At 32.5% G+C, this 18,947-nt stretch overlaps 1 protein-coding gene across 3 annotated transcripts in view; it reads right to left on the bottom strand.

Annotated features, from left to right (window-relative positions):
- Positions 1-18,947, bottom strand: part of LOC133542124 (neuronal PAS domain-containing protein 3-like) — a 248,497-nt gene that overhangs the window by 73,085 nt on the left and 156,465 nt on the right. For 2 of the 3 annotated variants that reach the window (XM_061885981.1, XM_061885983.1), the window contains exon 4: positions 13,582-13,766. In XM_061885981.1, coding sequence (XP_061741965.1) covers positions 13,582-13,766 — 185 coding nt within the window. The remainder of the gene's footprint in view (positions 1-13,581; positions 13,767-18,947) is intronic. The other variant, XM_061885982.1, reaches the window with a different exon arrangement.

Genomic DNA, 18,947 nt, shown 5'->3' with positions numbered 1-18,947 from the left:
AAATTAAACGTTTTGTGGTTCTACAAACAAACCGAGGCGAGCGACGTGAGGACACAAAAGTAGAACAAACAGAGGAAACCTTTAATATTTTTTTTTGGGCGAGATTCTAAAGTCATCGGTTTTGATACGTTTTTTTTGTAAAAGTTGTGCTAAAATACATTTTGTGACCAGTGACCGGTTTTTGAGTTATTAACACACTTACACACATTATCGTAGTTCTGACCTTCTGGGGACCTCTGAAAAATGCCTCCCTCTTTAGGACCAGCCTTTCTAGATATAGCCATCCATCCATTTTATACCTCTTATTCCCTTTTGGGTCGCGGAGGGCGCTGGTGCCTATCTTAGCTACAATCGGGCGGAAGGCAGCGTACACTCTGGACAAGTCGCTACCTAATCGCAGGGCGTCTCTATATACATATTTATTTATTTTGTTAATTGCGTGTGTGTGTACATATGTGTGTGTGTGTGTGTGTGTGTGTGCGTGTGTGTGTGCGTCACAATAAACGGTGCTGTCCAATTAAGCGGAAATGAAACGTTTCGTGGTTCTACAAACAAACCGGGGCGAGCGACGTGAGGACGTAAACGTGTCGGGTCGGGCGACAGGAAGTGGAACAAACCGAGGAAAACTTTTTTTACATTTTTTGGCGAGATTCTTAAGTCGTCGGTTTTGTTATGTTTTTTTGTAAAAGTTGTGCTAAAATGTATTTTGTGACCTATGACTGGTCTTTAAGTTATTAACACACTTACACACATTTTCGTAGTTCTGACCTTCTGGGGACCTGAGAAAAATGCCTCCCTCTTTAGGACCAACCTTTCTAGATATAAAAAGAAGTGTATTTACAACAATAATAATATTTACATACAATGCAAATATAAAAAAGTTGAGCTTTTAGTATTTTTATTTTTTGTTTGTGATTGGATTTTAATCTTTATTATTTACTTCAAGTTATTACAGCATGTCTCTCTATACATATTTAATATATGTATTTTGGCCAAAAGGGTGCGCATTTCAATTTCTTACACACACTTGTTATTTCATATGTTGACCAGAGGGGGCGCATTTAAATTTCTTACACACACTTGTTATTTTATATGTTAACCAGAGGGGGCATATTTCAATTTCTTACACACACTTGTTATTTCATATGTTGACCAGAGGGGGAGCACGTCGTATTTTTACATTACTTGTAATTTCTTATGTTAACCAGAGGGGGATCATGTAAAATTTTTACACACACTTATTTCATATGTTGCCCAGAGGGGGAGCACTTTCATTTTCTACACACACTTGTTATTTCATATGTTGACCAGAGGGGAAGCATGTCAAATTTTTACACACACTTGTTATTTCATATGTTGACCAGAGGGGAGTAAGTTGAAATTTTACAGAACTTATTATTTCATTTGTAGACCAGAGGGGGAGCACTTCACATTTCTTACACACACTTGTTATTTCATATGTTGCTAATGAACGTTTACATTCCGCATACTTGCGAGATGGCACCAAAAATGGCACTAACGGTAACGATTCAATTCAGAACCGATTCTTGATTCAACGAGACGCCTCCCGTGTGTTGTTTGGTGTATAATTGACGGAAATGGAGTCCTGGAAATGTTTGGTAAAAATGTTAGCATAAAACTTGTTAATGAACGTTTTAGTTAGCATACTTGATGGATGGCGCCAAGTATCGAAATCCATGAGCTTTATTTTGAAAAGTAGACACTTTGCTAAAATGTTAGCATTAAAGGGGGTTAGCACTCGTCAACAGTTAGCATGTTTGTCCGCAGCACAGGTAGCAGGCGGCTTCCTGTCCGGCTAACGTGCTGACAGGACAAGGTTTCAGCGGCGGACGAAAGGTCAACGGAACCTCCCGTCGTCGTTGCCGGGTGGGAAAGGTCAACTGGCTGCTGATTGGTCGAATGAAGCCATCGATCGAGGGGGCAGGGAGGGGAGGGGGAGGGGGGGGGGGGGTCATAAAGGTCGAGGGATCGATAATGTGGAGATGAGGATGAGGACCGGAGAGGAGGAAGAGTCTGGAGGGGGGCGGGGCAAAGGTCACGACCGTCCAATAGCGAGCGAGCAGGAAGTACTCGATAAAAAATATCATCCTCGTCACTTCTGACTCGCTACTCATCAAACTTGTTTGTCTTATTAAGGAATGTTGACAGTTAGCATGTTGGCCAGTTTTAGGTACAAACTATGATAGCATGTTAGCATAAAACATGTTAATGAACGTTTACAGTGAGCATACTTGCTAACTGTACATTTGCTCAAATTTAGCATGACACATGCTAACACATGTTAGCAGTTAGCGTACTTTGCAAAGCAGCGCCAAGCATCAAAGACCATGATTGCTATGTTAAAATGTACAAACTATATGTAAGGTGCTAATTAACGTTTACAGATAGCATACTTGCAACCTTTATATTTGCTCAAATTTTGCATGAAACATGCTAACACATGTGAGCAGTTAGCATACTTGCACCAAGAATTGAAATCTATTTTTGAAATGCAAAACAAAACATTTACGAAATCATTTCAAGCATAAAGTATGCTAACACATGTTAGCAGTTAGCATACTTTGCAAAATCCACAATTTTTAGGTTGAAATATACATTATTTGAAAGATTTTAGCAGAAAACGTGTTAACACATGTTCGCATTTAGCTTTTTAGTATACAACATTTTTAGGTTGAAACGTACAAACTAGGCAAAAATGTTAGCATAAAACATGTTAACAAACCTTTACAGTTAGAATACTTGTAGGAAAGCACCGAGAATTTAAGTCAATTATTTTTTAAATGCAGAATAAAACATTTACGAAATCATTTCAAGCATAAAGTATGCTAACACAAGTAAGCAGTTAGCAAACTTTGCAAAATCTACAATTTTCAGGTTGAAATATACATTATTTGCAAAGATTTTAGCAGAAAACGTGTTAACACATGTTAGCATTTAGCATGCTTTTTAGTATACAACTTTTTTAGGTTGAAACGTACAAACTAGGCAAAAATGTTAGCATAAAACATGTTAGCAAACCTTTACAGTTAGCATACTTGTAGGAAAGCACCAACAATTTAAATCAATTATTTTTTAAATGCAAAATAAAACATTTGCGAAATAATTATAGCATAACGTATACTAACACATGTAAAACATTAGCATACTCTGCAAGATGACGCTAAGTATCAAAATCCACAATTTTCAGGTTGAAATGTACAACATTTACAAATAATTTAGCCGAAAACGTGCTAACACATGTTAACACTTAGCATGCTTTTTAGTATAACAGATTTTTAGGTTGAAACGTACAAACCAAGCAAAAATGTTAGCATTAAACACGTTAACAAACATTTACAGTTAGCATACTTGTAAGATAGCACCAAGAATTGAAATAAATTATTTTTGAAATGCAAAACATAACATTTGCTAAATAATTATAGCATATGCTAACACATGTTAACAGTTAGCATACTTTGCAAGACGGCGCCAAGTATCAAAGAGCATGATTTTTATGTTAAAAAGTACGAACTGTGCAAAAATGTTAGCATATAAGGTGCTAATGGTCATTTACAAAAAGCATACTTGCTAACTTTACATTTGCTCAAATTTAGCATGAAACATGCTAACCAATGTGAGCAGTTAGCATACTTATAAGACACCACCAAGAATTGAAATCAATTATTTTTGAAATACAAAATAAAAAATTTGCCAAATAATTTTAGCATAAAGTATGCTAACACATGTTAGCAGTTAACATACTTTGCAAGATGGCACCAAGCATCAAATGTCACAATTTTCAGGTTGAAATGTACAACATTTGCAAATATTTTAGCAGAAAACGTGCTAACACATGTTAGCATTTAGCATGTTTGTTAGTATACTAGATTTTTAGGTTGAAACGTAAAAACCAAGCAAAAATGTTAGCATAAAACATGTTGTCAAAAATGTACAGTTAGCATACTTGTAAGATAGCATCAAGAATTTAAATCAATAATTTTTGAAATGCAAAATATAACATTTGCTAAATAATTCTACCATATGCTAACACATTTTAAGAGTTAACATACTTTGCACGATATGTGCTAAAATGTTAGCATATAAGGTCCTAATGAACGTTTATAGTTGGCATACTTGCATGACTGCACGGAGAATTGAAATACAGGATATTAGGCTCAAACGTACATAACATGCTAAAGTTTCAGCAAGAATAATATACTATATCAACAGTTAGCTTACTTTGCAAGATGGTATCAAAATGCACAATTTTCAGGTTAAAATGTACAACATTTGCAAAGATTTTAGCAGAAAACGTGCTAACGCATGTTAACATTTAGCATACTTGCAAGACGATGCCAAGGATCAAAGACCATGATTGCTGTGTTAAAAAGCACTAGCTAAGCTAAAATGTTAGCATAGAAGGTGCTAATGAAAATGTACACTTTTAGCTCATGTATTAACATGTTGTTGGCACCTTCGCTCATGTGTTAGCATGTTGCTGGCACGTTAGTTCATGTGTTAGCGTGTTATTGGCACGTTAGTTCATGTGTTGTTGGCACGTTAGTTCATTTGTTAGCATGTTGTTGGCACATTAATTAAAGTGTTAGCATGTTGTTGGCACGTTAGATCATGTGTTAGCATGTTGTTGGCACATTAGTTCATGTGTTAGCATGTTGTTGGCATGTTAATGTGTTAGCATGTTGTTGGCACGTTAATAAAAGTGTTAGCATGTTGTTGACATGTTAGCACATTTGTTAGCGTGTTTTTGGCACGTTAATAAATGTGTTAGCATGTTGTTGGCACATTAATTAAAGTGTTAGCATGTTGTTGACATGTTAATGTGTTAGCATGTTGTTGGCACGTTAATTAATCTTAGCATGTTGTTGACATGTTAGCACATGGGTTAGCATGTTTTTGGCACATTAATAAATGTGTTAGCATGTTGTTGGCACGTTAATTAATGTGTTAGCATGTTGTTGGCACGTTAATTAATGTGTTAGCATTTTGTTGGCGCGTTAATGTTTTAGCATGTAGTTGACATGTTAGTTCATGTGTTAGCATTTTGTTGGCACATTACTTAATGTGTTAGCATGTTGTTGACATGTTAGTTCATGTGTTAGCATGTTGTTGGCACGTTAATTAATGTGTTAGCATGTTGTTGACATGTTAGTTCATGTTTTAGCATGTTGGCACGTTAATTAATGTGTTAGCATGTTGTTGACATGTTAGCTCATGTGTTAGCATGTTGTTGGCACGTTAATTAATGTATTAGCATGTTGTTGACATGTTAGTTAATGTGTTAGCATGTTGTTGGCATGTTAGCTCATGCTTTAATATGTTGTTAGCATATTAGCTCATGTTTTCATTTTCAGATTGTTTGAAAGCTAAAATGTGCTAGCACATTAGCATGAAATGAGTGATGAGACTAATTAGCGCTAGCTTAGCATACGTGAAGGCTGGTCCTAATTAGTGATCATGGCTGTCAATCAAGGGCGTAGGGGGCGTGTCCGTGTGTGCCGCACTTCCTGCCGGCGATGACAAGGCGTGCTGCCAACGTCTGCTTATTAGCGAGCGCCACCGCGCTCATCAGTTATCTCCTACGTTGGCAGGAAGTGGCAGGCGGCGACAGGAAGTGGCGGCGACGGCGACTCATCGCTCACAGAGCGCCCGCTAACGAGCGCTATTCGTGATGAATGAGGAGATGTCGCGCGCTCGTTATCAGCGGCCACCACATGCTTTTATTTTGAAGGTCGGCGGTGGTGATGCCGTGCTGGAGGCCAGATAGAGAGGGGGAGGTTCAGGGGGCGGGGCAGTGGGCGGAGCTAAGAGACTAATAGAGATAATGAGGATGGCATTTCATTATTATCATTATAATAATTATTACTACTATTATTATTATCTAATTTATTATTATTTAGTTTATATAATAATAACTATTATTATTATTACATAATCATTATTGGAATTGACAGGATATGACATCAGAATGTAAATACTATGACAGTTAATACGATGACATCATCAATACAAACTCTGACATCATAATATATATTTTGACATCACAAACAAATATGACATCATAATATGAATATTGAGACATCATAATGGAAATATTATGACACCATGAATGTTACTATGACATCATAAATAAATATTATGACATCATAATGTAAATTATATGACATCATGAATGTAAATATGACATCATATTGTAAATATTATGACATAATAATGTAAATATTGTGACACCATGAATGTAAATATGACATAATAATGTAAATATTATATAATAAATAAATATTACATCTTCAATGTAAATATGAAATCATGAGTGTAAATATAAATAAAAATTATGCCGTCATAATGTCAATATTATGACATCACATTGTAAATAATATGACATAATTTTAATATTATGACATCATAAACATGACATCATAATGTAAATATTATGACATCATACATTTGAATATTATGACATCATAAATAAATATGACATCATAATGTAAATGTTATGACATCTTAATGTGAATATTATGACAAATAAATATTATGCCCTCTTGACTGTAAAAAATTATGACATCATGAATGTAAATATTATGACATCATACATATAAGTATTATATCATCATGAATGTAAAAATAATGACATCATGAATAAATACTATGACACCATCATGTAAATAGTATGACATCATAGATCAATATTATGACATCTTGAATGTAAATATTATGACACCATAAATGTGAATATCATGACATCATAAACAAATATGACATCATACTGTAAATATTATGACATCTTAATGTGAATATTATGACAAATAAATATTATGCCATCTTGACTGTAAAAAATGACAGCATGAATGTAAATATGACATCATACATGTAAATATCATGTCATCATGAATGTAAAAATGATGACATCATGAATAAATACTATGACAGCAGCATGTAAATATTATGACATCATAGATCAACATTATGACATCTTGAATGTAATGACTTGATGAATAAATAACATTTATTTAAAGATTATTGAAACACTTTGCATGAATTCAGTCCCAAGTTAGTAATAATTGTATCAAACATATGATTATTAGTTATGTATATAGACATGTGTAATAATTGTAATAATTGATTAAAATGGTGTAATAAGTTCATACAAATGTCAATATTGTGTAACAAATGTGTAATAATTGTGTCAAAATGATGTCATCTTCTTTGCCATTGTTTAAATCAACTATTATTATTATTATAAATATTGTTTGTATCATTATTAATAATTTTAATAATTATAGTTTATATTATTAATACAGCCAATAATTTTATAATTTTTACTATTTTTATTATTAATATTATTGTAATTATAATCAGCATTATTGTCAAAACTATTCTCATATTTAATATCAATATTATCAATATAATTAACATTTCGACTAAGTCCCGCCCACTTGGCTTTCCATTTCCTGTCTGCTTGTCACATGACTTCCTGATTGACAGCAACAAGGGCACAGGCCCCTCCCTCTCTGATTGGCAGCCTGACAGGAAGTGGTGTCGTCGCTGTCGCCTTCAATATCACCCCCCCTTCATCGCCGTGACGACGCCTGCCGCCTTACATCTGCTCGCCGCCCGCAGGGTCCACGCACACACACACACACACACACACACACACACACACACACACACACACACACACACACACACACACACACACACACACACACCTGAGCATCAATCAGCAGCAGCGTCCACCTGCTGAGGTTGCCATGGCGACTCTCAGAGGATGAAAGCGATGCATTATGGGATGTCGGCAGCAACAACAACAACAAGAAGGAGGAAGTCATGTGACACAGACCTGTGTCACGTCATACCTGCAATACTACTGCCACACTACTAAAATACTGCAATACTAATACAATACTGCAATACTACTGAAATACTAAGGCACTACTACAATACCAAAATACTACTGCAATACTACTGCCATACTGCAATATTACTGTAAAACTACTACCATACGACTGCAATGCTAATGCAATACTACTGCAACATTGCTGCAATACTACTACAATACTGCTGCAATAATACTACAATATTACTGCAATACTACTACAATGCTGCCATATTACAGCAATACTGCCGCAATACTGCAATACTACTGCGATACTGCTAAAATACTACAATACTACGGCAATACCATAATGCTACTGCAATGCTAATGCAATACTACTGCAACACTACTAAAATACCACAATACTGCTGATATACTACAATACTACTACAATACTACTGCATTACTACCACAATACTGCTGCAATAATACTACAATGCTACTGCAATACTACCACAATGCGTCTGCAGTACTATTACAATACTTTGGGAATTAAAACTGCAATGCAACCACAATACTACCGAAATACTACAGAATCACTACCGCAATACTAGTACTGAAGTGTTGCTACTACAATACTAAAGAAATAATACCAAAATAATACAATACTATTACAATACTACATTAATACTCCCACATTAATATTGAAATACTACAATACCACTGAAATACTAAAATACTAATGAGATACTACAATATTACCTAAATACTACAATACTATTGCAATACTACATAAATACTACTGAAATACTACTACACTAATACTGAAATACTACCATACTACTAAAATACTAATGAAATACTACATTATTAGAATAATACAGAAATACAACTGAAATACAACAACACTAATACTGAAATACAACAATACTACTGAAATACCACAATACTATTACAATAACACAGAAATATTACTGAAATGCTACAACACTAATACTGACATACAACAATACTACTGAAATACTAAAATCATACTGATATACTACAATACTACTTAAATACTACCATACTATTGCAATACTACAAAACTACTACCGCAATAATGCTGAACTACTACAATACCACTGAAATACCAATGAGATACTACAATACTACTGAAATACTGCAATATTGCAATACTACATAAATACTACTAAACTAATACTGAAATACTGCAATACTACTAAAATACTTATGAGATACTACAATATTACTGAAATAATACAACACTAATAATGACATACTACAATGCTACTGAAATACTCCAATGCTACTGATATACTGCAATACTACTGAAATACTACAATGCTATTACAATACTACATACATACTACTGAAATACTACCACGATAAAGCCGGACTACTACAATACCACTGAAATACTAATGAGATATTACAGTACACCTGAAATACTGCAATAATATTAAAATACTACAGAAATACTACTACGCCAATACTAAAATACTGCAATACTACTAAAATACTTATGAGATACTAGAATATTACTGAAATTCAACAATACTACAATACCATTGCAATTATACTACTGGAATACTACAACACTAATGCTGACATGCATCAATACTACTGAAATACTAATATAATACTGAAATACTACAATACTACCGAAATACTACAATGCTATTCCAATACTATATAAATACTGCTGAAATACTACTACACCAATTCTGAAATACTACAATACTATTGAAATAGTAAAATACTACTGCATTACTACAATATAAATGAAATACTACAATACTAATGGAATACTACAATATCAATTAAATACTACAATAGTAATGAAATACTACCGCAATACTAATGAGAAACTACATTAATAATGGAATACTACAATACTTCTTCAATACTACTGAACAACTACAATACTACTGCAATAGTACTGTTCCACTGCAATACTGCAATACTACTGTACTACTGCAATACATTTGTATTACCACAATACCACTGCAATCCTACTACAACACCACTGTACTACTACAATACTACTGTGATACTACAGCAATCCTACTAAAATACAACTGTACTACTACAATACTACTGCAATATTAATTCTATTCTACTGAACTGCTGCAGTATTACTGTACTACTACAATACTACTGCAATTCTAATGTACTTCTTTAGAACTTTAATATTACTGCACAAATGTAAAACAACTGCATTTGCGTACTACTATAACACTCCTTTAATAAAACTGGACTATTTTGATATTACTGCATTAGTAAATACTAATACATATCTGTAATATTACAGTACTATTCTAATACTGTAGCGCTTCAATACTACTGAAGTGTTGTAAAAATAAAGTACTAATTTATAAATACTGTAGTACTTCAATACTACTGCATTTGTGTAATACTGTAGTACTCTTTTAGCAAAACTGGAGTACTATGATATTACTGCAATGGTAAATACTAATACATTCCTGTAATGCTACAGTACTACTTAATAGTACTGTAGCACTTCAATACTACTGCAGTGTTATAATAGTGCAGTACTCCTTTAATACAATTAAATACTTTGATATTACTGTACTAGTAAATACTACTACATTGATGTAATATTACTGTAGTACTTCATTAATACTGAAGTGCTGTACTATTACAGGACTACTTTAAGAATACTGGAGTGCTTCAATATAACTGTACTGCTCTAATACTACAGTACTACTTTAAAAAACTATTACTTCAATACAACTGCATTTGTGTATTTCTACAATACTCCTTTAATACAGTTGGAGTACTTTGAAATTACTGTATTAGTAAATACTACTACATTTCTGTATACCACATTACTACTTTATTCTTACTATAGTACTTCAATACTACCGCAGTGCTGTAATGCTAAAGTGCTACTTTAATAATACTTTAGTACTTCAATAGTACTGCATTTGTGTAATACTACAGTATTCCATTAATACAATTGAAGACGTTGATAATACTGTACTAGTAAATACTACTGTTTTACTGTGATACTACAATAGTACTTTAATAATACTGGAGTTCTTCAATACTATTGCATTGCTGTAATACAATGATACTACTTTAATATTGTAGTACTTCAATACTACTGCAGGCTATAGTACTACAGTACTACTCAAATACTGTAGTACTTAAGTACTACTACTTTTGTATAATACTACAGTACTCATTTCTTACAATTGGAAAACCTTGATATTACTACACTAGTAAATACTACCACATTGATGTACTACTACAGTACTAACTTAATAATAGTAGGTCAATACTATTGCATTGCTGTAATAATACAGTACTATTTTAAGAATGCTGTGGTACTTCAATATTACTGCATTGCTGTAATCCTACAGTACTACTTTGATAATATTGGAGTACTTTGATAGTCCTGTACTAGTAAATACTACTACATTGCTGTGATACTACAGTACTACTTTAACAATGCTGCAGTACTTTAACACTAATATATTTGTGTAATACTACAATACTCTAATAAAACTGGAGTACGTTGATATTCCTGAACTAGTAAATACTACTACTTTGCTGTAACAGTACCGTACTACTTTAATAATACTGTAGTACTTCAATACTACTACATTTGTGTAATACTACAGTACTACTGTAATAATACTGCAGTACTCCAACACTACTACATTTGTGTAATACTAAAGTACTCCTTTAATAAAATTGGAGTCCTTTGATAGTCCTGTACTAGTAAATACTACTACTTTGTTGTGATACTACAGTACTACTTTAGTAATGCTGCAGTACTTCAATACTACTACATTGCTGTGATACTACAGTACTACTTTAACAATACTGCAGTACTTCAACACTGCTACATTTGTGTAATACTACAATACTCCTTTAATAAAAATGGAGTACTTTGATAGTCCTGTACTAGTAAATACTACTACATTGCTGTAATACTACAGTACTATTTTAATAATTCTTTAGTACGTCAATACTACTACATTTGTGTAATATTACAATACTCATTTAGTACCAATGAATACTTTTTTACTGTACTAGTAAATACTGCTGCATTTCTGTAATATTACAGTACTACTTAATAATATTGTAGTACTTCAATACTACTGCAGTGCTGTAATACTACATCACTAAAATAGCACTTCAATACTAATGCATTTGAGTAATACTACAGTACTCCCTTAATAAAATGGGAGTACTTTGTTATTACTGCACTGGTCAATACTACTACATTTATCTAATACTACAGTACTACTTTAATAATACTGTAGTATTTCAATACTATTGCATTTGTGTAACACTATAGTACTCCTTTAATAAGTTTTTGGATATTACTGCACAAGTAAATACTACAATATTTCTGTAATGCTACAGTACTACTTTATTATAGCTGTAGTACGTCAATAATACTGCATTTCTGTAATACTGCAATACAACTTCAATAATGCTGCAGTACTTCAATACTACTGCATTTTTGTAATACTACATTAATATTTTAAAATGCTGTAGTAGTTCAATACTACTGCATTTGTGTAATACTACAGTACTCCTTTAATACAATTGAATACTTTGATATTACTGCACTATTACATAATCCTGCAATGCTGTAATACTACAATACTACTTTAATAATACTGTAGTACTTCAATAATACTGCATAGCTGTAATACGACAGTACTACTTTAACAATTCCGCAGTATTTCAACACTACTACATTTGTGTAATACTACAGTACTCCTTTAATACAATCGGAGTACTTTGATATTCCTGAACTAGTAAATACTACTACTTTGCTGTAACAGTACCATACTACTTTAATAACACTGTAGTACTTCGATACTACTACATTTGTGTAATACTACAGTACTCCTTTAAAACAATTGGAGTACCTTGATATTCTTGAACCAGTAAATACTACTACTTTGCTGTTACAGTACTGTACTACTTTAATAATACTGTAGTACTTCGATACTACTACATTTGTGTAATACTACAGTACTCCTTTAAAACAATTGGAGTACTTTGATATTCCTGAACTAGTAAATACTACTATTTTGCTGTAACAGTACCGTACTACTTTAATAATACTGTAATACTGTAGTACTTCAATACTACTACATTTGTGTAATACTACAGTACTCCTTTAATACAATCGGAGTACTTTGATATTCCTGAACTAGTAAATACTACTACTTTGCTGTAACAGTACCATACTACTTTAATAATACTGTAGTACTTCGATACTACTACATTTGTGTAATACTACAGTACTCCTTTAAAACAATTGGAGTACCTTGATATTCTTGAACCAGTAAATACTACTACTTTGCTGTTACAGTACTGTACTACTTTAATAATACTGTAGTACTTCGATACTACTACATTTGTGTAATACTACAGTACTCCTTTAAAACAATTGGAGTACTTTGATATTCCTGAACTAGTAAATACTACTACTTTGCTGTAAAAGTACAGTACTACTTTAATAACACTGTAGTACTTCAGTACTACTGCACCAATACAAGTATGCAATAAGTAGTACTACTGTAGTACTTTAATACTACTACATTACCGTACCACGACTCCGGATCGCCAACATACCCGTGGCCCTGGGATGGGGGGGCGTGGTCAAAATGACATCACCGAATAATTTGCATATGTAAACAAGGGGGAGGGGACGCAGGGGGCGGGGCTTAAGGACACTTAGTCCTGGTCCTTACCTGCAAGATGTGGCTGCCCAGGTGAGGCTCAAAGATCTCCGAGGCGACGATGCTGGGACTCCGCCTCCGCTGGTTGCCGATAGCTACACACACACACGCGCACACACACACAAACACACAAAAATACACACACAAACGTGCACACACAAAAGGAGAGAGAAAACACAAGACAGGACAGAAGAAGACTGGTGAGACTCAGACACATTGAAACAAGCAAAGCCACACACACACACACACACACACACACACACACACACACACACACACACACACACACACACACACACACACACACACACACACACAGGTTGAGCCAGCCTGGCTTGACAAACACACATTGCACAGGACAAGAGGAACCGGTCAGGTTAGCATCATGCTAATCGTGCTAACATTTGACATTTCTACTACAAGTCCCATGATGCACCACTTTCGCAAAATGCATTAGCTTGATGCTAATTGACATGGGGAATCCCATATACAAGCTCTCTTTTAGCATTAGCAATTTTTTTTGCGGCGTTTTCAACGCCTACAAAATTAGTGACAGAAATTAAATTTAGGATGCACACGACAAAAGCTCCATTTTTCAAAATGCATTAGCTTGATGCTACACGTTAGCATTCTGGATTCTTCGTAATGATTTCGACACCTCCAAACTTAGTAATGGAAATTAGGATGCACACACTAAAATAATATCTTGAGTGACAGAACACACTCAGAAAAAGCTCTACTTTTTAAAAAAAATATTAGCTTGATGCTAATTGACATGGTAAATCCCATATACAAGCTATCTTTTAGCAATAGCAATTTTTCGCTGTGTTTTCAAAGCCTCCAAATTCAGTAACAGGAACTACATTTAGGATGCACACCATAAAAGTCTGTTGAGTGAGGCTCCATTATTCAAAATGCATTAGCTTGATGCTACACATTAGCATTCTGGATTCTTGGTAATGATTTCAACACCTCCAAACTTGGTCATGGAAATTAGGATCCACACACTAAAATAATATCTTGAGTGATAGAACACACCCAAAAAAAGCTGTACTTTTCAAAAAAGGTATTAGCTCGATGCTAATTGGCATGGAAAATGCTATGTACATGGCCAATTTCATTTCATTGGAGTGTGGCTAATTTAATTTAACTTAATTGGAAGATGGCTAATTTAATTTTATTTCATTGGAATATGGCTAATTTAATTTAATTTAATTGGACTATTGCTAATTTAATTTCTTTTAATTGGAACATGAATAATTTAATTTAATTTCATTGGAATATGGCTCATTGGATTAAATTTAATTTCATTTGAATATGACTAATTTAATTTCATTTAATTGGAATACGGCTAATTGAATTTAATTTAATTTAATTGGAACATAGCTCATTTAATTTAATTTAATTATAATATGGCTCATTGAATTGAATTTAATTGGAGTATGGCTAATTTAGTTTGAATAAATTTAATTTGAATTTGGCTAATTTAATTGAATTTAATTGGAATACGGCTAATTTAGTTTAATTTAATTTAATTGGAATACGGCTAATTTAATTTAATTATATTTCATTGGAATATGGCTAATATAATTTAATTGGAATATGGCTAATTTAGTTTAATTGGAATATGGCTCATTTAATTTAGTTTAATTGGAATACGGCTAATTTAATTTCATTGGAGTATGGCTAATTTAGTTTAATTGGAATATGGCTCATTTAATTTAATTTATTGGAATTTGGGTAATTTAGTTTAATTTAATCTAATTGGAATATGGCTCATTTAATTTAATTAGAAAGTGGCTAATTTAATTTAATTTAATTGGAATATGGCTAATTTAATTTAATTTCATTGGAATACGGTTAATTTCATTTCATTTCATTTCATTGGGGTATGGCTAGTTTAGTTTAATTTAATTGGAATATGGCTCATTTAATTTAATTTAATTGGAATATGGCTAATTTAGTTTGATTTAATTTTATTGGAATATGGCTCATTTAATTTAATTCCATTTTATTGGAATATGGCAAATTTTAATTTCATTTCATTTCATTTGAATATGGCTAATTTAATTGGAATATGGCTCATTTATTTAATTTAATTTCATTGGAATATGGCTCATTTAATTTAATTCCATTTAATTGGGATATGGCTAATTTAATTTCATTTCATTTGAATATGGCTAATTTAATTTAATTTAATTGGAATATGGCAAATTTAGTTTGATTTATTTTATTGGAATATGGCTCATTTAATTTAATTCCATTTTATTGGAATATGGCAAATTTTAATTTCATTTCATTTCATTTGAATATGGCTAATTTAATTGGAATATGGCTCATTTATTTAATTTAATTTCATTGGAATATGGCTCATTTAATTTAATTCCATTTAATTGGGATATGGCTAATTTAATTTCATTTCATTTGAATATGGCTAATTTAATTTAATTTAATTGGAATATGGCAAATTTAGTTTGATTTATTTTATTGGAATATGGCTAAATTAATTTAATTTAATTGGAGTATGGCTCATTTAATTTAATTTAATTGGAATATGGCTAATTTAGTTTGATTTCATTTGAATATGGCTAATTTATTTTAATTTAGTTGGAATCTGGCTTATTTATTTAATTTAATTTAATTGGAATATGGCTCATTTAATTTAATTTAATTGGAATATGGCTCATTTAATTAAATTTCATTGGAATATGGCTAATTTAATTTAATTTAATTGGAATATGGCTCATTTAATTTAATTTAATTGGAATATGGCTCATTTAATTAAATTTAATTGGAATATGGCTAATTTAATTTAATTTAATTGGAATATGGCAAATTTAGTTTGATTTATTTTATTGGAATATGGCTAAATTAATTTAATTTAATTGGAATATGGCTCATTTAATTTAATTTAATTGGAATATGGCTAATTTAGTTTGATTTCATTTGAATATGGCTAAATTATTTTAATTTAGTTGGAATCTGGCTTATTTATTTAATTTAATTTAATTTAATTGGAATATGGCTCATTTAATTTAATTTAATTGGAATATGGCTCATTTAATTTAATTTAATTGGAATATGGCTAATTTAGTTTGATTTCATTTGAATATGGCTAATTTATTTTAATTTAGTTGGAATCTGGCTTATTTATTTAATTTAATTTAATTTATTTGGAATATGGCTCATTTAATTTAATTTAATTGGAATATGGCTCATTTAATTTAATTTAATTGGAATATGGCAAATTTAGTTTGATTTATTTTATTGGAATATGGCTAAATTAATTTAATTTAATTGGAATATGGCTCATTTAATTTAATTTAATTGGAATATGGCTAATTTAGTTTGATTTCATTTGAATGTGGCTAATTTATTTTAATTTAGTTGGAATCTGGCTTATTTATTTAATTTAATTTAATTGGAATATGGCTCATTTAATTAAATTTCATTGGAATATGGCTCATTTAATTAAATTAAACGTAATAATTTAATTCAACATGATTATTACCTACGTCTAGCTTGCGTGCTATTGTGTGCTTAGCTGCGGTGTAGCTGCCATGTTTATGTTTCGTAAACAGACTTGATATCGCTGCACTTTGTAGGACCGCTGGCGACACGGGAACTATCCCCGTCGCGTATTCTCAAAGGACTTGATGATGACACCTGTGTTAGCGACATGCTAATAAGGTGTGTGTGTGTGTGTGTGTGTGTGTGTGTGATGGAGGATGTTTGTGCCCTGAGGTAGTTCTGGAGTCCACCCCCCCCCCCCCCCCCCCCCGGAGCTCATTAGGGGGATTTGGAGCCCTCCTATTGTAACGCAGCACACTTAGACGCCAATAATGATGTCATCAACCATCTCCGCCTCCAAGGGGAAATGTCACGCCGGACGTCTTCATCTCCGCCATCATCGCCGGAAGACAAAAACGGCAGAGTGGAGACGGCATCATGGCAAAAAAATAAAAAATAAAATAAAACAATAATACACAAAATAATGAGAATAAAAACACAACCGTCCGACAACAAAAGCCCTGCGGCCACGCTCTGGGCGCTTGGCTGTGTGTAAGTGTGTGTGTGTGTGTGTGTGTGTGTGTGTGTGTGTGTGTGTGTGTGTGTGTGTGTGTGTGTGTGTGTGTGAAAGACAACAAAGTTGCTACATGGCGAGACAGAGTTAGAATCTCTTGGCCATTATTTTTTCATCCAAGTATGAATCCATGAATACTTAAAACACATTTTTAAAAAATAATAAAACTGTTGAACAAATCTAATGAATTAAAAAAAAAATTTAAATCACGAAGCGGTTTAAAATTGGGATCATTAAAAAGCATTTAAAAAGGATTTTCAAAATTCAATACACATTTTTTTATGACTATAAGCAAAACCTTTTTTTTTTTTTTGCCTAAAAGCAATGCAAAAACTGATTAATTTAGATTGCAACTAATATTTATGTTATTAGAGCTGGTGTAATCATTCCAACACTCCCATTAGAAATGTTGATATGAAATCCGAGGAGAATGTCAACATGGAAGAGAGACTTGAAGATGGATAAACACAATTTAATTTGGATTGCAACTAATATTTATGTTATTGGAGCTTGTCTGATCATTCTAACACTTTTTTTTTGAAAAAGTTGATATGAAATCAGAGTAGAATGTCAACATGGAAGAGGGACTATAAGATAAATGCAACTCAATTTATATATTTATGTTATTGGAGCTCTTCTGATGATTCCAACACTCTCATTGTATAAAGTTGATATGAAATCAGAGTAGAATGTCAACATGTAGGACGGACTTTAAGATAAATGCAACTTAATTTATATATTTATGTTATTGGAGCTCTTCTGATGATTCCAACACTCTCATTGTATAAAGTTGATATGAAATCAGAGTAGAATGTCAACATGTAGGACGGACTTTAAGATAAATGCAACTTAATTTATATATTTATGTTATTGGAGCTCTTCTGATGATTCCAACATCCTCATTGTATAAAGTTGATATGAAATCCGAGGAGAATGTCAACATGGAGGAGAGACTTGAAGATGGATAACCACAATTTAATTTAGATTGCAACTAATATTTATGTTAGTGGAGCTTGTCTGGTCATTCCAACACTTTTTTTTGGAAAAGTTGATATGAAATCAGAGGAGAATGTCAACATGGAAGAGAGACTTTAAGATGGATAAACACAATTTAATTTAGATTGCAGCTAATATTTATGTTAGTGGAGCTTGTCTGGTCATTCCAACACTCTCAATAGAAATGTTGATACGAAATCAGAATGTCAACATGGAGGAGGGACGATAAGCAATGTAAAAACTGATTAATTTAGATCGGAACTAATATTTATGTTAGTGGAGCTTGTCTGGTCATTCC

Source organism: Nerophis ophidion, linkage group LG24 (genome assembly GCF_033978795.1).
Source record: "Nerophis ophidion isolate RoL-2023_Sa linkage group LG24, RoL_Noph_v1.0, whole genome shotgun sequence".
NCBI classification, from domain to species: Eukaryota; Metazoa; Chordata; class Actinopteri; order Syngnathiformes; family Syngnathidae; genus Nerophis; species Nerophis ophidion.
Note: the sequence above shows the minus strand (reverse complement) of the source record. Positions and strands in the feature narration are given on the sequence as shown.